This window comes from Mirounga leonina, unplaced genomic scaffold, assembly GCF_011800145.1.
Source record: "Mirounga leonina isolate KUSES-001 unplaced genomic scaffold, KU_Mleo_1.0 Mir_83, whole genome shotgun sequence".
Lineage (NCBI taxonomy): Eukaryota > Metazoa > Chordata > Mammalia > Carnivora > Phocidae > Mirounga > Mirounga leonina.
This window is the reverse complement of record NW_023270826.1, coordinates 2,029,124-2,055,789: the sequence shown is the minus strand read 5'-3', so window position 1 is coordinate 2,055,789 and position 26,666 is coordinate 2,029,124. Positions and strand designations below refer to the sequence as shown.

The window sequence follows — 26,666 nt, the reverse complement described above, 5'->3', positions numbered from 1 at the left end:
TAATGCTGCTTTGAGTAAAGCTCAGCCTATAATATTATTTCTCTTTTGTCCCTGCCGTGGGGACATTGAAGGCACTTTGACAGCCATTATGATTACAGAAGATACAAGCTAATGTTGGTTGTTCCAGATGTAATTTTACAATTTCTCAAAAGAAATACTGTTACGTCCCAGATGCAAATTTGACTGTGTCCTGTCCTTAATGTTCTATTACAGGTGATTCACATAACAGGCCGGCTACGACTGAGGGTGTCCCTATCCCACGGGAGGACCGTTCCCAGCCAAATCATGGGTCTTGTGGTTGTGGCTCATGCCCTGCCTCCCCCTACGATCAATGAAGTCAGAATTGATTGCCATATGTTCGTCACTCGAGTAAATATGGACCTCAATATCATTTACTGTGAAAATAGGTACTTTGTTTTTGTTCTCATTTCCTCTGTTGTCTGTTACACATTGGTGAAGGCTGGTGTTTGCAGCAGTCTGAAGGATTTTACTCTCCCAGTGAGGCTCATTATAAATCCTGATCTTATTTTTAATGGCTGCTTGGACTGACACCAAACATGCTTTTTATTTAAAATTTACATTGCTGTCCTGATTTACATTAGGGACAAAAATGGAAAGGATTGGGATACCCAGACATCCATATGCTATAATTAAGACATGTTTTGGCCGAGAAACCAAGGAGAGAGCAGGGCTGAGACGCTCTTGGCAAAATTACGCCATAGAAGGTATCTCCTGATGCCTCAGTCAAGCCCACTTCCTGACTACTATACGGGCCCAGCCTCACAATGGCCAGTGTTCATATAGGCATTCGGCACATTGCCTTAGCTGCTTGCCGGGCTGCTAGGACACATTACTATGGACTGGATGGCTTAAACAACAGACATTTATTTCTACATACCTGGAGACTGGGAAGCCCAAGATGAAGGTACAAGCTAGGTTCCTCGCAAGAGCCTACTTCCTGGTTGCAGATAGCGGTCTTCTTGCTGGGTCTTCACATAGGGGAGACCAAGAGCGCTGGTCCCTTCCTCCTCTCATGAGGACACTAATCCCATCATGGGCACTCCATCCCCATGAGCTCATCTACACCTAATTACCTCCCAAAGGCCCCACCCCCTAATACTATCACATCGGGTGTAAACACTTCACTTATGAGTTTGGTGGTGGGAGGGACACGTTCAGTCCACAACACATGTAGGAAAAAAAAAAAAAAGAATTTGAGGCCCCCAGAGGGAAAAGGATGAAAAATCTGCAAAACTATTAAATAAAACTTTGTAATCCTGAGGATTCTGCTTTTATAAATTAAAAAAAAAAAAAAAGACTTCATATAAATGACTTGACAGTCCTTCCTTAACACTGAGCTTTGATAAAAGGACTTTTTAACCTCTGGTTTAAAAGTTCACTTTTTCCATTAAGCACAAAGCAAGGGACGAGGAAATGGGACAGTGCCCCCTCAGACCTTTCACCCACAAGTCACCAGCCCATCATCAGACCAATTTGAAGAAGAGAGAATCACGGGGCACGGGGAGAAGAGGGATGGGGGACTGTGCACGGGGCATGGGGAGAAGAGGGATGGGGGAATGACACGGGAAGGAAGCTTCCATGGTATCATCCATGTTCTGGTGCCACAGGCAGAATCACTGAGGCCGTTTTGAGAGGGTGCTTTTGTGGCAGAGATTATGGTCAGGCATGAAGGCAGCATATGTTCACCGAGCCCTGGTAGTGCCTGCAGAGGCCAAATGGAAGAGCAGAATGGTCAAGCGGCTCGGGTAATCAACTTTTCCGGGGCCTAGCCAAGAGGAAGACACCCATCATCTGCGTTCAGTCCACTGGGAAGCACTGAGGATGTTGAGACCAAGTTAGAAATGCCTACCGTTTCCGGGCTGGAGTGGATTCAGAGGAAGGAATTCACCAGGAGAAAAAGACACCCACCTGAGCTGTTAGTGTTCCGTGGGTAGAAGATACCCTGAACCCGTCACTCTTATTTAATAAGTAACTCTAAATCTATTTTTTCAAGTTTTGTTGGCATTTCTTAAATTTTTTTAGAAAATAGACTGTATACTTGGGTGTGTGTAAAGTATTCTGGAATGGCAAAAGAATATCAGGAAAGACAACCAAAATGATTAGCTAGGGTTAGCAAGTAATAAGAAAGATAGTTAGCATTTGTTGAACACTTACTACACACTCGGCAATGTGCAGAGCTCATTATTTACATCATCTCCTTTAAGCTTCAAGACAGTTCTGTGAGATGGGTGTTGCCACTGCCCCTCCACACCCTCAGGCAATTTCAGTTTAGAGAGAGGGAGCGTAAGTGGTATGCCCAAGGTCACAATTTTGAACTCGAAATGTGCCAGATTTTTAAAAATCAGGCATTTAGCTACACGTGGGCCTTCCTGCATTCCTTGCCGCTTTTTTCCTAGAGAAGTCAGGCTAAGTGGTAAGGAAGCAGTCAGACTAACCCCTGAAGGGGACTTCTCGTATCTATGCATCCATTAAAGAACACAATTCTAGCCCACAAAGCTGTTTATTCTGATGAAAAACACAGAATGCTAGAGATGGAGCTCCAACCCAGGGAGGCAGCTAGAAAGTCTGATGACCTATGGCTCTACCTCTTTGAAAACATATGTAGGGCTCCCTTGATTTAGATTTACTACCATCACTCTCTCCGGAAAAACAGAGCCTCATCTGATTTACCTACGCCCGGTGACTGTCCCATCCCAAAACCCTCACTTAATTTTCATTCCTGTGATCACAGATGATTAATTCTGCTTCATGGACCTGAGTGCCTTATGGTGCCACTCCAATAATTGAGATCATTTTCTGTGACCCACTTTAAGCTTTTTCTCTTCCCTTAAAAAAAAAAAAAAACAAGAAACTGTTTTCCACAACCCCTTATTAGCCAATACAATACAGCATTATTTCCCAGCTGAAGATGATAGAAGTTATTCTAAAAGGACCTGTGTTAAAAGTAACTGCTTATTTGATCTGAGGAAAAAGCCTACCCTGTGTGCCAGGCACTGTGCTACGTTCATTTCATTTCATTCATTAATCCCCTCACCAACCTCTTAAGTTGTTTTTACAGATAAAGGAACTGAGGCTCAGAGTACAAGGTGCCATCAGGATTCTGATCCTGATATAGGTCATCAGACTGGTCTGGGGCTTTCTACACATATATTAAGAGGTCTCTGGACACTGAGGTGGTCACATTTGCCACGGTAACAGGCTCCGATACATAGGAATGCTTCAGATGTTTTGAAGGATTTCGTTCCAATAAAGCATAAACTGAAGAACATCTTCCCTAAAGTATGTTTGGCTTTTTCCCAGAGTCTATTATTTAATTAGGGAATTGCTAACTAGAAACATAAGCCCTCTCCTGGACTCTGCAGACCATTCTTCTCCTCCGCATTCCCTAGGATGGCCACGGACAAAGCCGACATCATCTGGGGAGCTGGTAAATTTCAGAAACACCAATGAGGGCCTTTTAATGACATCCTGGTCTCCTCATTTGCAGAAAGGGGGTGGAAACTGTGCTTGGAAAGCAGCTAATAGTTTTAGGAAAACACCAACTAATCTGCTTTGTACCAGAAAACCATGGGGTTATAAAACTCTTTATATTGCCCCATTTTTGTCTCGACTTACCAAGAATTCTAGTTTGGCCAAAAATGTCATTTAATATTTAATATTAGACATTGAGAAATTCACTCCCTGGGTAATATAATTTAATTATATTCCACATTATTCTGGTTTGGTTTGGTTTGGTTTATTTCCCTGCCTTGAGGGTCAGATTGAACTCTCCAACCCTGGTCTCATAGGTTTCTGAAACATGTCATTTCTAAAGACTCACTTCCTATTTGGAGATATAAGCCCTAAGAGATAAAAAGCACGGGGATGGTAAAGAGAATAAATTAAACAAAAGATATATCCTATTTTGGACCGCCCAAAACCAATCTGTACCTGGACGGGGAGGAGGATAATGAGCATGTTGACGTCTTTGTGTAAAGCGGGCAGATTCCCCCAACATGTTTTCCAATTTCTGTTCTATTTTTCTGTGCTCCTGCCCGAGGACATTGACGTCTGGACAATCAATGACACAGGCTTACACACACACGTACTGCCGAGCACAAGCCTGCAAGAGCTGCTGAAATGGTTTAAAAGTTTCTGTGTGGAATCCACCACAAAGTACCAGTTAAAAGGGCCAGGAGTGAAAGCCGAGCTCCCAAATGACTAAGACTGAAAAAGATAATACCCCCAGGCTTCTGTATGTCTCAGCATTTAAATTATATCCCTTGAATGCCAATTTGGACATTGTGCCAAGAAGCAGTTGAAGCTCTTTTTCATGGAAATACCCAATAGAAGACCAATCTGTTTAAATGAAAGGTGTCTCTAATCATTTGGTATCAACATAACATGTTTTTATTTTATTATGTAACCTCGCATTATCTTGGCCTCTAATGAGGATCTTGCATTGTTACTGCTTCTCCATAATTTCATGGAATTATGTTGTCCAAATGTGTATTCTGATGCCAAAAAAAAGAAAAGAAAAACCTGTCTCATTATTTACACACGGTTGCTGGATCTAGCACATTTCCTACTTTTGAGAAAGTCCGATATCAGTTAAAGAAATGATCTTCTCTATCCGTAAAGGGCTTTCCCTCAAAGCGCCACCTCCTGACGGGTACCCCCAGGATAATGAAAACTGTAAGGAGACTTGTTTCTCAGTCATTTAACAGTTTCTCTACTCCCCCCTTCCCCTTCTGAATTCCAGCCTGTGTTCTTCTCTCTGCAGGATCAGCGATTATATGGATCTGACCCCTGTAGACATTGTAGGGAAGAGATGCTACCACTTCATCCACGCTGAAGATGTCGAGGGCATCAGGCACAGTCACTTGGACCGTAAGTACTTCCCGTGTGTGGGAACAGCCAGGCTGGGGTCACCTCTCTCTGATGCTTGTTTGGTTTCAGTGCTGATTTTTCCCTTCCTGTCTCGTGCACACATTTGAGATGACTGTCAGCGTGCCGGGAGAAAAAGAGACGGAAATCACTTCAACTCATGTTGGAATTAGATCGCAAGTTAGAAGTCAGGCCCAGAAAAACTGCTGGATCTTTAGGCCCTCGGCCGGGATTCTGTGGTCTCTTGTGCTCTCTCTCCCATGAAGTGATGGGGGAACCTCTGCCTTAAGTGCTTTCTTGACCCTTTCATTTTCTAGAGAGCGAGCTCCACTCTGAAATTTGTGGTCTCTGTGTCAAGATATATGTGGGAGAAGACAAGTTCAAATAGACCAGAGCCTATAGCCATTCCTACTTGACTGACCGCACAACTGGGGCCAGGGGGAAGCCAGGGCCCAGGGCCAGACCACATCCGCTCTCGAAGGCAGCGTCTCTTCACTGTATTTCTGGAAAGGGGGTTATTCCGAGGAAGAGATACCACCATCTCCTGACTCCCAGGAGGGAGAGAGACTCATCTCAGCTCTTTGAGTCTGATTCCCAGCTCCTGACTCACAAGCTGACCTCCGAGGTGCCTTTTTTGGCAGGAGGCACCGGTGTGCGGGACCCTCTTAGGAAGAGGCTGCCCCTTTTCCAACCAGAGGTCCTTTTGATGACCGATCAGTAGACTCTTCTTCCTAAAAGATGAGGGCCCGACGTGCTCATCTTCCTAGAAGGTTCTAAACCCGGTTCTGAACCCTGGTTCATGCGAGGCACCACAAATGAGAGACTACAGCTTGACGGTCAAGCTTTCCTGTAGCACCACTAGCCAGGTGCCCTCTGTATTTACTTCCTCTCCCCTTTCTTGCCAGGCCCGAGGAGAGCCCTCTCAGGTCTTTCCTGCTCTTTGCAGGTGTTAGCTCGTTTTAAACTCACATCTTCAAAAGCATAATGCCAAGACAGTCAGCCAGGCAGAGTCTCAAGGTGTGAGCATCTTGTACTGTTTTTTAACCCTGCATTAGCACCACTGACATGGGACCAAGGCCAGTGTCAAATTTTGTGTATATCATGTCTCTGGGAAAAGGCTGCCTGCGAGGCTGCTCTCCAGCAAACTCTACTCCCAACGCTGAGTGCATGCCTCAGTCACCAGGGACTTAGGGACCACACTTGTTGCTAAGAATGAATGGGTGTTGTGCATTGCAGAAGCAGATGGCTCTTCAATTAACTGGGGGGAGAAAATGATGCTGTTTCCTGAAAAGAAACATCAGGTTCTTTGTAGCTAGGGATTTAGAGAAGATGGAGGGAAAATCGGGATCTTTGGAGGAAGCTCTGAATATATTTTTGGACCAATATATGCCAGAGATCCAGGCTTTAAAAATGAATATATTATCTTTAGGACACTGTCACAGACCATGTGTGTGGGGAGAGAAGGGTGCTTTTTCATTTTGGAATCTTAATTGAGGTCTAACTTCAGAAACCCGGTGCTGACAAAAAAGAACTATGTCATCCTCAGTTATTACTTGGAAAACGTCATGCTATCTCTCTGGGATTTGATTTACAGCTTGAAGAAACACAATTCCTCAGGAACAGTGAGCTAGGGCCATTCATTTCTTCCCATGAAGCAAAGGTCTCCAACAAATATGTTTGATGCCATTCTTTCCGATCTACTTTTATCTCATTTTCAGTAACCAGAATAATTTGAGAGTGCTGAAAATAAACAACTCTGCCATTCACTATTGTGCTAGTTGCCTAATTTTTCTGGTATTGTGCCAACTAATAAACAGAGAAGGTATGCTTTTAAATTCTGTGATTTTTTTTCATTACTTGATCTTGACATACTGGCTATTGCTTTATGATTTAGCCTCCTAACAATGATTGAGTTCACTCTTTCAACTCATACACACGACTTCTAATTTTAAGTTCTTTTAATAACCTCAAACACATGAAAAACAAATAAAATGAGCTGATAATTCTGCACAGTAAAATACACTTCACATATTTAGCTATCATGCTGTGGAATAACTCCACAATGTCAAGTAGCACACAATTAGTAAAACTGTAGGGGGAGGAAAAGGAGTGTTTTGATCCTGAAGAATTTTGATCCTAATCAGATTGAAATTTCAACGTTCTTGTAGTGCTTAATATCTTCAATCACACACACACACACAAAAATCAAGCCAATGCCAATGTCAGGTTTTGCATTCTGTGACTGAAATAAAATGCTAAAATATACGAATGCATCTCGCTTTGTACAATAAACATTAGCATCATTATAAAGTAAGATTGAGTCTAAAATTGTGTGATGGAATGTCTGATGTTTACCTAATTCTCAAACCAAAGCCAGCCCAGTAACAAAATGACAGCGCATGTAATAAGTCTTGGTTGTGTAAACACTGGAAGAAAAGGCAAAAAGCCAGCACAGCATCTTGCTTGTCCAAAGCCCTAGGCTCTGACTGAAGGATGCCTCGACTGTACCTTCTTGGCAGGAGAAGGTCATGGTGACATAGAATCAGCTCAAGACTAAGATAGAATTCTAAAACAAAGGAACGGTTAAAAAATGAACCACATTAACTATTTAGCTCTTCTTCCTAGAGCTATTGGCACAATTCCTGTTTCTGTACATGAAAGACAGGTTTTAGCCATCTGATAATATTTCTGATATTTTGATATCTGTCTTATGCTCCAGTTTACAGATAAAACTTTAAAAAAAAAAAAAGACTCCATAGTCTTTGATAACTCAAAATGCTATCTTTATCACTTATATCTTTTTCCTAGCATAGGCATCTGTAAATCCATAGATGAACTTGTCTCTAGAATAAGAAAAGTAAAAGGGAATCTCAGCTGCATCAGGAACTGACAACTTTCAGCAGTTGAACCAAGAACTTTGGACCATTCACTCTCCCACTAAGTTAACATGAGACGCCTGATAGTTCACTGGCTTTCAACATAAAGAATCACTAAGAATCGCATTATCTATACCAACATGGTGGGTGAGTGAAATTATACTGGGATTCTAAAACCAAGGGGGTTGCAGGACCTCTTCTTTCACACTGTGACCAAAGACCTCTTTGATTTTTCTTTTCCTTATGTCACCGCCCTGGAGTCATTGAACCCAATTTCACTGATTCTCCAGGCCGAATTCACCCAATCAACATTTCAAGGTTTGAATTTTCAACTACTCATATAAGCAATTATTTGAGCATCTTGGGCTACCAGGCTCCAGTTCTCCATTGCTCGGGAGGTACTGACCTCCAGATGACCAGTCAGGTCTCCCTCGAGTCTGATGCCCCAATTAGCTTAAGCATTCGACAGCCACACAACCGTCTACTACTCTACCTCTGCTGGTTGCCCAAATATAGAAGGGCAGACCACGAATGCTAAACCAAACAGAGGAACATGTTTTGCATTTCTCGTTTGTCCCTTTTAATCCAGTCTTTTGTCTATAGAAGTTGCTGAATTTGTCTGGAGATATCCCCGGGGTCCTTCCCAGGTCAAATGAGCAACTCTCTAAAACCTAGACAGAGTGGCCAAGGGAGATTTCCCTTCCCTCTATAATGTTGTGATCCACTAGCAAGGCTCGAGGCTCTGCCACTGTGGGACTTTCAAGAAAAAGGAGCCCGAAAAGCTAAAAGTGGTAGCAGTTTTCCCTTCCTAGGACCATACCCAGGATGAGGAAATTCTGCAAGAGTTATTTCACAAAGACAGAAGGCCTTGCAGCTTGTCTGTGAGATCTTGTAGAATTAAAAAACGTGGCCTACCCAATATATTTAGGGGATGTTAAAAAAAAAAATACATTAGCCTCAGCCTTTATTTCTTAATTACAAAATTTTATCCTTCTTAACAAAAGTCATGCACAGCTACCTGGCAGAATGCATTGCATGCTGTTTTGCATCAATAACCCCTCCGCTTCCCTCCTGAAGGCGTCTCATCGCCAAATGCAAGCCGACTGCTTAATGTAGGACTAATTAGTATATCCCCCTTCCAGTCTGCAGGCCCTCCATTGTAATTCCTTCCCAGCTCATTTTTTTCCACAACCGAGCATCAATCAAAGTAAGTGCCCTGCCTGCCTCGGAAACACAAGATGTCCTCCATGCATTTGTCATCTGCCACGCAAACAAAGGGGGAATTTAATTGTTGATCTGGGTACGCAGCCACTGCGCACCGGAAAGGACGCTGCGGTGGGGGGAGAGAGGAAAGTGCAAAGTTTGGTGGGTGGGCCAAGTGCAAAGAGCACAGGGAACTTCTTTCTAGTCTCTGATCTTAGCCTTTTTCAGGGCTGGGACTTCGGGGATTTAGCCGCAACCCGATGATTGGCTGGACTTTTTCCCAAAGCAAATGAGTTTTTCATCTTCTTCTGTATGAATAGGAAAATGCCCCTGAAAGAAGGTACACATAACAGCTACCATGTCAGACTGTTTTCAGAAGCCAAGTCAGCCCACATCGTGTGCCTGTCCATTAACCAAAAAAAAAAAGATTGTCAAGTCAGGGTTTTATGCAGAAGTGAATGACCAGTATTCTCATCTTTTTTTTTTTTTTCTTCCTTTTTGGGAGAGTACTGATTTTGGCTTTTCCAGGCTAAAGGCAGGCACACAGAGAACAGAGACTAGCAAGGGCCTATCAGCTGAGTGTCCTTCCTCCACTGCATTACAGAAATGCCTACCCCCAGCTTAATGAATCCAGACCTGCAGTTAACAAGATCCCTAGCGGACTCCCATCCCCGTTAACGTTTGAGGACTGACTTATACTAGTATTTCGAAGGCATTCTTGTATATGAAGTAAAAGTAAATACAAACTGACTAGCAATCTTAGGGAGCTTCATATTCCCCTCCAGTTGGATGAATTCTGTGAATACTAGTAAAATATAAGTAGCGAATTGACTCTGAGGGTATCTCAGGCAGTGTTCCAATGAAACGAGTATGTGATTACTTGATAAAGAGATGGACTTCTTTACAAAGGTGCGAAGTTTTGAGTGGAGTGGAGAAAGCTAATAAAGTCGAAATAGAAGTAACAGTCAACTCGTAAGCAAAAGGAGGTCTTTCATTTTTTTCCCCAGGTGAATATTTTTCCATGTACTTGTTGCATGTGTGAATACAAACAGTAACATTTCCCCTGTTCAAGTTCACCTAACATATGTGAGTACTTACTATATACAAAGCTTTGTGGTATTGCAGTAAGGTTTGAACAATAACGAAGATGTGGTCTCTACCTTCCAGGAGCTTACATACTAGCAGGGAAGATAGCATGAAAACAGCCAATTTTGAACAGGTAGCATCAAATGAGGACTATTGAGATGAATAAAACACAGAAATCCCAGAGATTGGGCAGGGGGGCGCGGGGCAACAAGGGAGCACTGACAAGAAATTCCAGAGGCACCACATCTGCCCTGGACCTTGAAAGAGGATGGCAGGAAGCCACAGTGGCAGGAGATGGGCAGAAGTGCAGGGTCAGGGACATTCCAGGCTTAGAAGAGCGTAAAAGGACACAGAATACAGCAACACACCATCTTTCCTCTCTGCCCAGGAAGTAAGCTGGCACTTCGATGGGACGGATATATTCTAGTACAATCCGAACGTGGATCCCTGGGCTTTTCCTTGTTCCCATTTCAGTTAGTAGCTGCTTTTATTATCATAATAAGGAATACCTGATATTTGAGAGAAACTAACCCCCATTGCTCTTATAAAACATGATCAGAAAAAAAAAATACTTCTAAGACATCCATTTTAACCTAAATCAACCAAAATAAAATCCGTTCCATCACTTCTTGTACTTTATACGAGATTAAGAACAAAATGCTGGTATATGTTTTGTAACTATTTTCCTTAAAATGTTGATTTAATGACACCTTGCCTATCTCAAAAAAAAAAAAAAAACCTCAAACTTTTCCTAGTTTAACGCAGATGAGGGGCATAGGGACTTAATTTGTGTATGTGTTTAGAATACAATAGTTTTCCCAAAAATTTAGCGTTAATTAAGGATCAGGTCATTTGAACCTCTTTATGAACTCCGCATCCCCTCTGGCTTCCTAGAATTTTTGGTGGAGCACATTGACTAGAATGCATCCAGTTCCAAGTGACAGAAAACCCAAGCAAAAAGGACTTAAACTTCCTCTGTAATTGTCTTCAGTTTCTCTTCATGATCAAAAGACAGCTGTAGCACTGCCCATCACCAGTCCCTCACAAGACAATGTCCAAAGTCAGGAAAGGGTCAGTCACTATTTGTGTTCATTTTTGAAAGAAAATACTTGTCGCAGCCCTCCCAGATAGAGAGCTCCCCCCCCACCATGTCTCATTGTCCAGCATTTCATCAAGTGACCAAGCCTGAGCCACACACTGGATGCAGTGACCGTGACTGGCTTAAACAATCAAGGCTTGTCCCCCCTGGGACTCGGGAAAGGTCCCTGATCCAGGAAGAAGTGCTAGAACGGCTGCTCCATCCCCACCATGACGACTGCAACTCACACTGTCACAGGATCTCTAGGAAAGGGGTTCAGAGTCAATCCTAAGAGCTCACAAGGAGGACATTTTCTTCCTTTATCCTTCTTTTCCCTTCTTATTTTACCTACGTGAGAAGATGAAGGTTAGCTGAACCTATTTGTGGTCATTGTTTCATAATATATGTAAATCGAACCACTGGTGCTGCGTGTTTAAACGCACACAGTGACGTATGTCAATTATTTCTAAATAAAACTGGAAAAAAAAGGAATAGCTGCTCAGTGGACAACCAACAGTGACTGCTACCTGGGAGAATCTGACCCGTTTTTACAACAAAGTCTTTGGATTTCTGAAAACCTACACAACAGGTGAATAAATGACATTTGTCTGGGCTCCTTTAAATATTCCTGATTTTGCCAAACACTAGTTTCTGTATACCTATGCCCACCACTTATATATTTCTTGCTAAAGATTTTCAGTGGACTTCATAAAATGACCTCATCCAGAAACACAGGGTCCATGAGAGACATAAAATAAATCTGAAGTAAAGATGCAACCTCATCCTTCTACCTTTTTTTAGTTCTCCCTACATTCCAGCTTAACCTTGCCCAATACTTCATTTTTTTTTAAAGAATTTATTTGTTTGACAGAGAGAGACAGCAAGAGAGGGAGCACAAGCAGGGGGAGTGGGAGGAGAAGCAGGCTTCCCGCGGAAGAGGGAGCCCAACGCAGGGCTCGATCGTAGGACCCTGGGATCATGACCTGAGCCGAAGGCAGACGCTTAACGACTGAGCCACCCAGGCGCCCCAATACTTCATTTTTAAAAGGACAAGATCAGACCCCCGTGCTTTCTGACCCTCATCCCACTTCCCCTAAGAATTATCATGGTTATAAGTTTCTTAGTGAAAACGGTAAGTACTTGTCTCCCATAGCAATGGAAATCGAGATAAGTCCTATTTTCAGAATGAAGAAAACTTCCCCAACAACTCCCAACAAAAGAGACCTCCCTGGGGATCTCAACTGTCCGCTGTTTCACCATATTCCAAACCTAAGCCAATCACTGGTAAGGGAATGGAATTACGAGACTGAGACTAATAGGAGGACAGGCCCATGACCAATTTTTGCATACTTAGAGATCCCCCCGTGTCTGGCACAGAGTAAGTAGGCGCTCAAAAGAATATTTATTGAGTGAGTGAATAAATCCACCATTTCCCTCATTTCCCAGCCATAAAGTTTTCTTAATTCCCTGAAGAGTTCACTGCTTCCCTTTATATGGCAAATCCCCACCCCCACCGCCTACCAATAAAGTGTAAGAGCTAAGAAATACCCTGTCCTTGACTATTTTAGGTCAAGAAGGGCAGGAATGAGGGGTAAAGAAACTCTGGCTGAACTGAAAACAGCTTGAAAAAAAAAAATCTGAGATCTCGAATGTCGCTCATGCTGACCATCACTGATTTTTCCCGTCCTAGAACACGATACCATAGGTGTTTAAAAGCCTTGGTCTCCCAATTCAGTACACCATCATGAAGAAAAGGGGAATTTGTTTTTTTAAAACTTAACAAATTGACATGTCCTAAATCAATGAAAAGTTTTCTGCATGATTCAATATTAACAGTTAATAAAAATCTATCAATTGGCAGTGGTATAGGAAAAAACCTCTTCTGAGGTTATAAATCACGCAGATAGCGATTCAAGCAGGGCCTGTCATTAGTGTATTAGGGGGAAAATCCATAGATGATGCATAGTCAATTCACAGAACATCCACAGGTCTTCTGTCCTCAAGCTCGTAACTCACGTTAAGTATCAAATATCATTAAACTTTACCAAATACTGCTCGGCACATAGATTCACAAAAAAGACTAAAAACCAATTTGTGGATGCCTGCTATTTAAGACATCTAGCTCACTAATTGCAAAATCTATAGGAAAGTCTGCACAGCATCAAAGCCTTGGTTGATCCTATGAGCAGTTCTAAATGAAAAACTGTCTCTACTGCAAGTAAATAAAGCACCTAATGCCCAGTTTCTGCCTCAATGCTGTTTCTCCTGTGGGTTTTGAAAATGACTTTCCTGTAAGCATCAAGGACTATAACTTTTAGATAAAGAAACTTGTTCCTGTTTTAAGTCTATGTCGGGTTCATTCCCCGATAGCCCACAGTTTTCAAAAGCAGAGGGAAAAGTAATCCAGAATTTAGAAAAAAAAAAAAAAAGTCCTGTTTCCAGAATGAAGTTCCCTGTCAGCCTGCCTTGGGCCTTAGGTGGAGAAGCAGAGATTAAAGAGTCAGTATTCTTTTTCATGTTTCATCTGCCAGTTTTGTGAATGTAGAAAGAAAACCAGTGGCTACAGCTAAGCACCCAACTGTGGTATTAAGTAGAAAGGTGTGATTCTAGCACACAACCACCCCCCCCCTACTTGCACGCTCTCCACATTAGTGAACTCTGAAATAGTATTTGGGTTCCTGAGAGAAAGCACCCCCTCTCCATTCTCTGAAGGTACCTCACGGAGGGGTGAATGGCGCAGCAGATGCGTCCTCCTATCGCCATGACGATAATGAAGCTCTTTGTTCAGCTGTGTGAATGTGAAGTGTGCAATCTCCGATGATCTCACCATTTCCTATTTATTCTATACTTACCTGAATACGCCAAGTATTGCAGCTTTTTAATGCATATGCAAACCACTAAAATGTCCTTTTGTGAGACACTTTGCTAAAAGACCGCTTTTGATATCTGTTCTTCATCTCCTCTTCAAACTGAATTAGACTGCTTCCTTCTTTTTTAAGACACAAGTAACTCACTATTTAGAATCTTTGGCTTTGACTTGGTAGAACAGCCCAACAGGAAGAGACCATGTTCTCTTTTTTTCTCCATATTTCTGAAGGCAAACTTGTACTGATTTTGTTTTGATTTACTAACAGAATTATGTTCCCGCCACAGACACAGGCTTCCTTTATGCCCTTTCAATCATCAGTCTATTTCTGGGGACAAAGTTTTCCCAAGGAGAACTGAAATCCCTCTGTTGGTGCCTGTGTGCAGAGCCATGGATGTATGCTTCAGCGAGAGTCCGTCAGGTTGAGGGCGAGAGGAGTTCTCCTCCACAGGCAGGACATTTCTCGCATGCCTCCCACTAAACTCAAGCCAAGAGGCCAGCTGACATTTTTCAAAGATATTCAGTAACACCCTGCAGCTTTCTTTTGACTGAACTGTATTGGTCACTCCTTTCACAATTGGGGGTGGGTGGGATTTTGATGCCAATAGCCAGAAATTGTCAGATGAGCAGGACTGGAACAGTTCAACCAGGAGGATTTACGTCTCCTTGCTATATTCTTCTCACAAACGTGGAGTCACCTCTGCCCTCTCAAGAGCACAGCCTGTAACTCAAAGGCACCTTTGGCTTGCACCGCGGGGAGGCGCTGATGACCGCTTCTTGGTTCTCCTCAGAGCAACCGTAGCCAAGAACAATTGGTTACACCTTGGACTTCAGAGTAAAAGAAACAAGTTCTCACGTGCTAGCAGAGGTGCTCAGAATGATACCTGGGACCCTTCGAGATTGTAAGTGAACCTGGGAAACACATATCCATCCTCCCCATGTCTTCACGATTACCCTGTATAATCTCCGTAAAGGCCATCGAAAGGTTGTGAGAGCCTTATATAAAAACTAATTCCTTGGGCGCCTGGGTGGCTCAGCTGGTTGAGCGACTGCCTGCGGCTCAGGTCATGATCCTGGAGTCCCGGGATCGAGTCCCGCATCGGGCTCCCTGCTCAGCAGGGAGTCTGCTTCTCCCTCTGACCCTCCCCCTCTCATGCTCTCTGTCTCCCATTCTCTCTCTCAGATAAATAAATAAAATCTTAAAAAAAAAACTAATTCCTCTGGTACAACCTAAACGACATAATTCTAGAGATGTTGTGATGTGACTGGTGAATCCAGTGAGGGGCACACGGACTGCTCTATCAAAAATTTTGGACACCAAAAAGTAAACTTTGAGATACATCAAAGATGCCAGGTTATGTGTTAAAAGTACTCAGACCGTATCATGGTATAAAGCTAAAAATACGACCCACATATAAATTTTCTTTCTCTCTCTGCTTCCTCTCTTTATAGTTTGAGCACATTGTTATGAACTTAGTCTGCAGCTCTTTGGTTTGATGACTATGTATCTCTTTTCAAGGGACAATTAGCTATTTTTTTAGGACTTCCATATCAAGTAACTTACGTCATGCTTTTTTCGGATTTTCCCCACAAAGGGGATTTTAGGAGATTGCCTGACACAAACATTCTCTCATTTTGCTCCATTAGCTAAAGCTAAAACTCACAAATAAAAACAAGAGCCACTGGATTAAAGCGAATTGAAAAAGTTTTTGTGTTTTTTCAAGTTGTCTAATTTATTACAAACTAAAAATCTCTTTCAAACTGGCACCAAGGTGGCTTTTCTTCTTGAGCTGATTAGGACCACATGAGCTCAGGAAAAACTGTCAGAGCCTGCCTCTGGCACAGCTGGAACAATCCAACTGATTTGCCAGTATGATTTTTTTTTTTTTTAAAGAAAGAAGCTTCATCCCAAAGTCATAAATTTATATCCTGGAGCCCCAATCAAAAATGATGCCTTGTTCATCTTAAAAGAAGCAAAATTCCATTGTGACTTCTTTTTGTGGCACCTCCTGGAAAACAAAACCAATGGGGGCAACGTTTTGGTCCCCGTTTCCTGCTACAGCTTCTCTCTCACTTCCGGCTTCCCACTGACACATGGAGGTCGCATTCAGAAAACACTAGTCCTCAGGAAAGAGCCAAGACCGGCATCCAGGCCAGAATGCACCTTCACCTCTTCAGAACCGTTTGTCCGCTGTCCCAGGGATTGGGGGAATGGATTAGGTGAAACTCGTTTTCTCCAGCCGACCCGCGATGGGCTCCCAGACCTGCTTTGTGGCATTCCCCACAGCACCCTAAGGCACTCAGGTGGCTGCCTGACTCCCCAAGGAGCCTGAGGGGGCCCCCTTCCTCAGCGGTCCCTCCACAACCACTTCGTCACACAAAGACCTACCAAGCCTGCCTCTCTGTTAGGTCTCCTCTCTTTGCTAGATGGCCCTTGGCCTGGCTGATGGAGAAGCCTGCATTATTGGGCCCTACTAAATCTGTACTTATTCTCAGGAAACAGAGTCCTATTTCCTTAGCTCCAAAAGACGACACCACATTAGTCTTTCGGCGCCTTTCACGGCACGCACGTGGAGCTCACCAAGGAGGCAGATGTTTTTGCTAGCTATGCATTTCAGAATTGAGATTTTGTTTCTTTATTTTTAAGTAAGAGAAAGTATTATAAGGAATGGGTCGGGGGGGCGGATCTTTACTGATTCTGCAAACTCTAATTTAACTTTAGAAGTCCTTTCTCACTTTTCCCCTTTCTATGCACTGTATCCTGGGGATAATTTTTTTTTTTTTTAATTTTGCCTACATATGGTCAAAGTGCAGTACTGAATCCCCAGCCGGTCTGGGCTGATCTGGCCTGCCAGCTCAGTGTTTTCTTCAGGTGAGATTCAAAAACAAGGGGCCTCTTCGTCTCTTTGCCCTCGTTAAAAATACTAGATCCATTTGCAATTATTCCTTAGTCCAGAGACAACAGCAGATAGAATTATACACCGACCGCCAATGGGGGTGCTCTCCATTTCTCTCTCTGAAAATAGTGGGCAGAATTTCATAACCCGTCCTTCCTCTATTAATAGGTAACCAGGTTGAGAGGATTTGAATAAAAGCACATCTTGTTGCATGCAACAGCGATTTGACAGAAGAGCTGTACGGCGGAGTTAGTATTTTCCTGCTCTCAGCTTCACCACGCAGTTTTGTAGCCTGGGAAGCCATGCATGCAGAATGGCAGAACTTACAATTGCCTGCAAAAGGAGAGGACAATGCTACCTTTGGAGGCTCGCCGCCAAGAGAAGTGACAGTTCCGGGCCCTAAAACTACCCTAAACTGCTGAGTAGTTTCAGAACAGAGCTTGCCACTATGTGAAGCACTCATCAAAGCCAATCTTTCTCAAGCAACTGTGAAGACATAATTATTACATTTTACAACCATCCACTGAGTGCATCGTGAGGCAAAGGGAGCATGGGAGACCGGCATCGGGGCTTCTATGTGTAGGGACATGAGATGTGGAGGGGGATTTTGTGATCACTTCTGGAGCCATGAAGAGTGGCTTGGACGTGACGGGATGAGTCTCCACGGCCTTAAAACACGGCTCTTTTCCAAAGTGACTTCCCTTTACCCATCCAGACTCCCCCCCCCAAAAAAAAATCAAAATGTACTTCATGAAACTATTGTATATGAAGCACTTATTAGCCGTAATTAAATGGACAATATGAATTTACTACGTCTTTAGGACTCTGGCTTGTTCTGGTTTAGAGCAAGATGATTAATGCAAATACATATTACTTGAGATAACCATTTAGCAGCTAATTTAGCCAAATTTATTACAGCAGTTAGAGGTTTTTCATTTTAGCAGACGGAGACAAGGACATGCCAAAAAGTGGGCAACGTGGACGAGTGCACACTGCCCTCTAGTGGCCAACCAGCTGGCGCGCTGTCGGGGGTGTGGAGTCGCTGCGATCCCTAGCCAAGTAGTAACAGCAGGTTTTGCACATTTCCGGCATCGTTTTAAACCATTCCTTTCCATAGCACTTTGTTTCAAGGGATGATTTACTGCACTTTCCTCTTTTACTAGCTCAGGAGTACCCAGATACAAATCAAATCAATTTCAACTTGGCAAGGTTTTGGTTAAAGTATCATTTTTAACATCTGCATTTTAAAGCTCTCCTTCAGTGGGTATTTAATGGCACCATTCACATTACTGATTGTTTTTACTTGTTCCTTCATTTGGGGCCATATTTCAGAGCCTGTGTGGAGCTGTCACTCTGTTTGGCTCTCACCAAGTCAATTCTGTCCCTCCCTTAGGCCAGGGTTTCTCTCTGACTTGGCCGGGGGATTTATTTTGCTCCCACAGTCAGTAAAGTCTCACCAGAATTTCCCCTGACTGACCAATGTAAATTGCGTTCATACATGGACTATAAATTCTGTTCGACAAAATCAAAAGGAACAGATAGATGAGGACACTGGTTGATACTGCTTGCACTGAGGTGAAATGATCAAAGTCGGGTAAAGCATCTTCGGAACCATTCAAATATCTGGAATCTCAAAGAGATCTACCTCGCAGCTATGAATAAATCACATACAGATTTTCCTTTGTTAGCGTCTGACGTCAAGCCCATTGACAATATCCACACCACATTAGGTATTCTGTGAGCCAACAAGATTTGTAGTCCTTTTATTCTTCCGTTCACACCATGGCTGCCCAAAACGGAATAAAGTCTTGCTACAAATGCTAGTAACCCTCGCTCCACTGAATTGTCGATTTTATTTGTCCTACTGGTGGCATTCTACATTAAGCTTACAGAAGGGCACCCCCGGCTTAGTGCGGGACCTCCCCTTTCTAAGCGTGCCGTTTTGCCGAGATGATAATCATTTGGTCCTCGTCTTAATACGCGATGCCTTCTGTTTTGTTTTGTTTTGTTTTTGCCCCCAGTGCTGAATAAGGGCCAGTGTGTGACGAAGTACTATCGCTGGATGCAGAAGAATGGAGGATATATTTGGATACAATCTAGCGCCACCATAGCTATTAACGCCAAGAACGCAAATGAGAAGAATATCATCTGGGTGAATTATCTTCTTAGGTATATTTTCTAATTCTTTTTCATTTCTGTGTCAGTTATAAAATATGCAGCCCATGGTTAATAGCTGACATGTTTTATTATCTTTTGGCAGTCTCTGGTGTGGAATTATGTGGAAATTCTGCTTTGCCTTCCATGGGACTCAAACAAATATGAAAAGATCAGAGCTATTTTGGAGGGGACGTCCAGGGCAGACTCACAACATTTTCAGTAATTCTTGGTCTGCCAACCTTTGGGCAGCTCTGCAGAAGTTGCTTTGGTTTCCCCCACAAATGTTCAGGCTAGGGGAAAAAAAAAAAAAAAATTACAGACTTCTGCCCACAGATGAAGCATTCAAGAAGCACCTGCTTCTCCCCACCCCATAAACCTACACTCATGCATTCTAGCCCTTGAGAAAATTAAGCAAAAGGGCATGGGGAAGAAGGGGCAGGGTGCATTATATCCCCCCTGTATTCCATCCCTTTGAAAGCTTAAGCATATTACACCGCATTGGATTCCCTGGGCATTCAAGTTTTGGTAAGCTGAGTGAGCTGCTTTGCCAGAATCAGGGCAATATCAGTCTATAAATGAAAGCAATCTTCTTGTGCCTGATGCCATGTGGCCTCAGTCCAGTTGTACTGCTATCTTTATGTGCCCTCAAATTGACATCCGTAAATGAGGCCGGGCTCAACGGCTCCCTAAATTCTAGTCCGCAACCCCATTTCTCTCGCCTTCCTCATCTGCTTTCCACTTTGGGAGTCAAACGAGCAAAAAGAAAACCAAGACTGACAGCCGGGGTGGTCTGCTCCTGGGGGCAGAACTTCCAGGAGGTTTTCCACCCATCCTGTCCTGAAACTATCAGGAGGCTCGAGGCCAGGCTGTCTCCCACCACCGTCATTCCAGTTTGGGGCTTCTCTTGGCCGAAAGCCACCACGCAGCACCCACACATGGTCTGAATAGGAAAGCTTCCAGTAGGTCTTATGAATGGAAGTTGGTGCCCTTTGGCTGATAATCTAGACAGGGAGTACCTGAATCCCATTTTCCTTTGAGACAGCCAGATGGAGCCGAGACGCTGACAACCATAGCTCATCAGCACACTGAGCCTTCAGAGTGTGTTCGCGAACGTCGATGATGACTCGAAGGCATGAATCTGCTTGCTACCAATAGCTTATCAATCAGACGCTAATGATTATTGCTTTAGAGGGGGCCTTAATGGGCGCCACTTGAAAGAGTCTTCATTTATCTACTTTCTTTTTCCTTTTTTGACCTCTTCTACTCTACATCAATTCTCTCTAAAGGTCCAAGTATGTGTATTTCATGTGGCTTTCTAGGAGGCCTGGTTTTCATTAGAACCTTCTCCTGTGTTGGTGATATGCTCAAGATGGGTTCTGATATCAAGGAATCCCTTTTTCCGAGAGGCTTATGGAATGGTGGCTATGTGCAATGCAGGTTCTAAACACTCACATGCCAGAGAGAAAATAGAATACAGCACTGTGGCACTGACATTCCTTGGCTGGTCAAAAATGGTGCCGTGCCAAGGAAGACCCATTACTATTAGAAATCAGGCATTAGGAACAGGGACACCACAGACTAGAAGATATCTGTGCCCCGTGCTGATGTAACATAGGGTCCTGAAGTCATCCATACACTTGCCGCTCCCATTCAGGGAGAGTCCTTCTGGTCTGGATCTTTACTGCCTTTACCGGACCTTACTACCTCATCGGTCTCATGACTTCCTACTCTGCCCCCAAATGCAGGCAATGAGAAGGGTGAAGGAGAGGTCAGTCCATGAAATTTGGGATCAACACCCTTGATCTAGCCTGGGATCAAAGGATACAAGCTCCTAAGTGTCCAGTGATTCTAGTCCATCTGATTCCATAGGGAGAGGACAGAAGCAGTTTGGGTACCAAAGACTAGCTTTCAGGCTGAAGGGCCTCAGTCTCAGACAAGGGAGACCCATCTCAGCTGACCCAAAGACTCACCCTGAGTTCAATAATAAAAGGCTACAAGTCGGGTGACAAATGACTTGTGAAGCCCCGTGGCATCTGGACCAAAGGAGACTAATACAGATGGGCGTCAGCAGAGGAAACTCCACCACGCCCACCATGTATCAGTATCACTTCTCTAGGCTAAAGATCTAGAAGAAAAGGACGTGGCCTTGGCAAAATAGCAACTATTTATGTTAGCAAAAGAGCAACTCACTGAAGTCTGTTTTTCTCTCCCACATTCCTGTCCTTTGTTCCTCCCTGAGCAATATTTTCGTACCACCTCTGCCTCCTCAGAATCCCTCACTTCTGGGCCCACTCAGGCCTCTCCTTCCCTGTCGTGAAAGGACTGGCCCTCTACTGCTCTTCTCCCTGTTCCCTCGCGCGTTGGTAGAGTCAGGGACTCCGGAGTGTTCAGAGCCAGCGTAAGTGCTCAGGCCACCTTCCCACCATTAGTCTCACCTGATTATCTCGACAAAGCTCTGCTACTGAAGCTAATTCACACTAAGGCGTAAATGCCTGACGATCCATCTTAGTGAGTTAACCCTCCGAGCGACACCGGCCGTTTTAGAGTAGCTACTGAAACGTGGCTCTTTACTATAGGAATTTCACTAGAGAGTAGCAAACGGATCAGTGATCGTCTCTGGTAAGTCTCTGGTTGCCCAGCCATCATGGAAGGTAGAAGAGGCCCTTCTCCACTTCGAGGCAAGAGACTTTCCTCGAGTCTCGAGATGACAGGAGCCCACGTTGCTCGTACACTGGGCTGGCCTTGAAGTGGCATTTCTAGAAGATAACTAACTCAAACTGACCGGACACAACTCTCTTTTCCAGAAGAGGCCTGTTTCTGAATTAAAAATAGAACAAAAATTAAGCACGTCTGTGCAAATGGGGTTAGATCCATTCTGTTAGGGCCTCGTTCACACTGGGTCTCTCCCCACTGCAATCAGAGCCCCAGCCTAACAAGCCACAGGTGTACACCACGTGAGCGGCTGAAAATGTGATTGTAATGGGTGTGTTGACAGTTCAGTAGCCATAATCCCTGCATCCCAAGGTGCACCTGCGCATCTGTCAGATCATCAGGCGCCGAGGGCTCGGCAACACCGCCCCCACCCCGGGTAGCTGTAGAGCCATCCGAACAGCTGAGAAGCTCCATCAAGGAACCAGGACAAGGGTACGGAGGCAACGGACTCTTTGGGAGCCCAAGAGAAGAGAGGGCCCACCAGGAGGCCTGGGAAGGCTTAGCTGAGAGTACTTCTCACCCTCGCTTCCCCCCAGGTGTTAGACTGGGAGGGATGTCAAGCAGCAAGTGTTCTGGCCCCCAGGGCTCCCTGATTATTGAAAAGCCTTTTAGTGGCTTTCCTGTGGCATTTGGGTATTCAGCCGTTGTAGCGGGGTGCAGCTGTATCCCCAGCACGTGAAATCCCAGCTTCTGCAAGAGTCCCATAAGGAGGTGAGCAATGACTTCTCACGGCGTCTTTTAAACTCTCAACTCCAAAAGTTTGGGGCCAGGAAGTGGGGAGAAGATGGTCAGAAGCAGACCATCGAGAATGGGTGTCTGCCCTCCTGATGAATGCCTCCCTCCCCCCGCAGTAATCCCGAGTACAAGGACACACCCATGGATATCGCACAGCTCCCCCACCTGCCAGAGAAGACTTCGGAATCTTCGGAGACGTCCGACTCTGAATCAGACTCTAAAGATACCTCAGGTATTACAGGTATTCCTCCTTCTCCATGTTCTGCGCTCACGGCTTGCCTGTCCGAACATGAGGGGTGGGCGGGGGCCCGAGGGCGGCCGGCGGAGCACAGCGACCACTCCGTCGGATCCAGAGACATAGGTTGATACACAGACATCAAGTAGATACTGAGTCTCTCTCTGCACACGTGTATGTGCATATGTGTATACATATGTGGTATCTATACGTGCATATATAATGTCATGTTTAGGTATATATTTATACATCCCAACATGTCTGTATGTACACAAATATGCAGAGAGAGAGATTGATTGATTTAGCAATCACTCCACGTCAGCCGGGACCTCTTAGCTGGCTTTGGCCTCTTTACCAAGAGCAGTAGTCAGGGCTATCTGGGCTACCTCTACGACAGTCTCTGTCTTTGAGCCCCACGTATTCAAACCTTTACCAAGCTGGGGCTGAGCCTCCAAAGCAGGATACTTAATGGCATTGGTGATGACTCTTTGGAAAGCAGACTTTCTAGTAGTTCTTTGGGGCAAAAGGAAGTTAATTTAAAAATTTACTTTTCCTCCAATCCTCAACCCCCACTCCCACAGACACGCTTAGAGCCGGCGAGCACAGAACTCACAGTATCTTACAGCTGCAAAGAATCCTAAGCCTCTTCTAACCCAACCTCTTCTACGGAAATGAAGTAGTTCCATGATTTGCCCAAGGTTCTAGTCCAGGCTGCCATCCAAAAGCATCACGGCAGAGCCATAAACTCAGCATCATCCCTAAATCTTCTGAGTTGTGTTACTGGGAAAATCTATTCTCCGTCTAACGTGCCAGATGGCTAGGGGTTCCCCCCACCACCACCTTCCATCCGTAGGGCACCTGCTCTCCAGGCTTGTAAGCCCATATCCCTCGACAAACCTTCAGGGAAGCAGAAGGAGGTGCAAAGCACAGAAGATCTTGACTGTTTTCCTATCCTAAACTGAATTCATATGAAAGTTCTTTACTAGGGCAGGAGTTCTAAAATGGACCGGCTCTGCTCCTTACTTATGTATCATATAGCAGGGAACAAAAAAGACAACAATTCCACGACCTGCCCCACGGAGCCTATATTCTAGTTGGGGGGAAGAGATCAAAGTAAATAAAAATAAGCACCATCTGATTCTCTGCATGGCTAAGCACGATAGAGAAAAATACCTTTAGGAATTAGGAGTGTGGTTTTCAATAATGAACAAATATTCACCAACGGAGGGTGCAGCCCTCTGTAGAAAGTCACCTTGCATACCATCATTTTTCTGTGTCACTAACATCTTATTCCAGATTATTGACTCTGAGGCCCTGAATATTTTTGTAGGACTTCTCAAATGTTAATATGCCAAACGATCACCTGGGGACCTTGTTCAAATACAGAATCTGATTTAGCGGGCCTGGGTGAAAAGCGGGGATTGTGCATTTGTAACAAGCATCCGGGTGATGCCAAAGCTGCTGGTCTGCGGACCACACTTGGAGTAACGGCCCAGCTAATAGAGGGCCTAGAGGCAGAGAGAGCGAGCCGAGGCTTTAGGTGACAGGTGGGGGAGCAGCTCAGGTGGGCCAACGCACCTCCCCAGCCCTGCCCCGTCCACCCCACCCTCCCCAATCCCCAGCAGGTGCGACGTGGGTCCTGCCCTGCTAATGTGGTGTCTTTTGTGTCTCCTGTCCCCGCCGCCACCTCCGGCCACTGGCCCCACGCAGAGGACAACGAGAATTCCAAGTCCGATGAGAAGGGTAATCAGTCGGAGAACAGCGAAGACCCGGACCCCGACCGGAAGAAGTCGGGCAACGCGTGCGACAACGACATGAACTGCAACGAGGACGGCCACAGCTCCAGCAACCCGGACAGCCGCGACAGCGACGACAGCTTCGAGCACTCGGACTTTGAGAACCCCAAGGCGGGCGAGGACGGCTTCGGCGCGCTGGGCCCCATGCAGATCAAGGTGGAGCGCTACGTGGAGAGCGAGTCGGACCTGCGGCTGCAGAACTGCGAGTCGCTCACGTCCGACAGCGCCAAGGACTCGGACAGCGCGGGCGAGGCGGGCGCGCAGGCCTCCAGCAAGCACCAGAAGCGCAAGAAGAGGCGGAAACGGCAGAAGGGCGGCAGCGCCAGCCGCCGGCGCCTGTCCAGCGCGTCGAGCCCTGGCGGCCTGGACGCGGGCCTCGTGGAGCCCCCGCGGCTGCTGTCGTCCCCCAACAGTGCCTCGGTGCTCAAGATCAAGACGGAGATCTCGGAACCCATCAACTTCGACAACGACAGCAGCATCTGGAACTACCCGCCCAACCGGGAGATCTCCAGGAACGAGTCTCCCTACAGCATGACCAAGCCCCCCAGCTCCGAGCACTTCCCGTCCCCGCAGGGCGGCGGGGGCGGCGGGGGGCTGCACGTGGCCATCCCCGACTCGGTCCTCACGCCGCCGGGCGCCGACGGCGCCGCCGCCCGCAAGACTCAGTTCGGCGCCTCGGCCAACGCCGCCTTGGCCCCCGTCGCCTCCGACCCGCTCTCGCCCCCGCTCTCGGCGTCCCCGCGGGACAAGCACCCCGGCGGCGGCGGCGGCGGCGGCGGCGGGGGCGGCGGCGGCGGCGGCGGCGGCGGCCCCAGCGCGTCCAACTCCTTGCTGTACACTGGGGACCTGGAGGCGCTGCAGAGGTTGCAGGCGGGCAACGTCGTGCTCCCGCTGGTGCACAGGGTGACCGGGACCCTGGCCGCCACCAGCACGGCCGCGCAGAGGGTCTACACCACCGGCACCATCCGCTACGCGCCCGCAGAGGTGACCCTGGCCATGCAGGGCAACCTGCTGCCCAACGCGCACGCTGTTAACTTCGTGGACGTTAACAGCCCCGGCTTCGGCCTCGACCCCAAGACGCCCATGGAGATGCTCTACCACCACGTGCACCGGCTCAACATGTCCGGACCCTTCGGCGGCGCCGTGAGCGCCGCCAGCCTGACGCAGATGCCCGCCGGCAACGTGTTCACCACGGCCGAGGGACTCTTCTCCACGCTGCCCTTCCCCGTCTACAGCAACGGCATCCACGCGGCACAGACTCTGGAGCGCAAGGAGGACTGAGGCGCCGCCCAGCGCGGGCCAGGGCTCCGCCCGGAGGCATCGTCGGCGTTTTCGTTTAGACCTTTTAATTCTAGCACTTTGAATTCGAGCAGGTCAGCGTCCTCTCAACACGACGGCCCCCGCCCCACCCCCTCTTTCTTTAACTTGACTTATTCTTTCCTGCAAAGATATGTTTATTTTTTGCCTTCAGAGAGTCAGATGACCAGCTGCCTGCCATTTTGTCTTCTAAGATGTGTGTTGGGTTGTTTTGCTTTCCTTTGCATCTTTATTAAGATGTCTTTAATGTGTGTATGCCTCTGCCATAGAATACTCAGTCTTGTGGTCAAGAGATTTCTCAAGTGACAACCATTGGGTTTCTTCATCAAGATCTTGATATGATCAAGATTGAAAGAGACAAGCATAAACAATGTGCCCTGTTTGACTAAGTCAAATGAAATGGGGTGGTTTTTTTGTTTTGTTTTGGTTCCTAATTCCTTTAAAAAAAAAAAAAATAGGGGGATAGTATTTTAGAATTTTATGCAGAATTTAATTCTTTTTATGGTTAAGATTTTAAGATTTTCTTACTTGCACATAAAAATAATTTGGGTTCTTAAACTTAATTTCTGGCCTGTGACTAGAATGTTTAAAAAAAAAAAAAGTTGGACTAAATGTTAATTACTGAAACATTAACTTAATTTCTAAAACCATGGTGCTATCATTTATTAATCTGTAATGTCTTCATACAAAATGCAGCTCCTGGGCTGGGTTTTGGCAAAAATGTGTTCTGTCCTGGTCTGGAGTCCGCTGCTGCAGTCCCCTTGGTTAGTTAAGACAAAGCCCTCATTAACGTTTGCTGCAGGACTTAAAATTTTTTACCT

The 26,666-nt window shown here is 45.5% G+C and overlaps 1 protein-coding gene across 1 annotated transcript in view; it reads left to right on the top strand.

Annotated features, from left to right (window-relative positions):
• LOC118002846 (neuronal PAS domain-containing protein 3-like) overlaps nucleotides 1-26,172 on the top strand; it is an 835,118-nt gene extending 808,946 nt beyond the window's left edge. The window contains exons 8-12 of the mRNA XM_034993451.1: nucleotides 214-407; nucleotides 4,784-4,890; nucleotides 18,915-19,062; nucleotides 22,614-22,738; nucleotides 24,443-26,172. Coding sequence (XP_034849342.1) covers nucleotides 214-407; nucleotides 4,784-4,890; nucleotides 18,915-19,062; nucleotides 22,614-22,738; nucleotides 24,443-25,809 — 1,941 coding nt within the window. The 3' untranslated portion in view covers nucleotides 25,810-26,172. The remainder of the gene's footprint in view (nucleotides 1-213; nucleotides 408-4,783; nucleotides 4,891-18,914; nucleotides 19,063-22,613; nucleotides 22,739-24,442) is intronic.
• The last annotated feature ends 494 nt before the right edge of the window (nucleotides 26,173-26,666 follow it).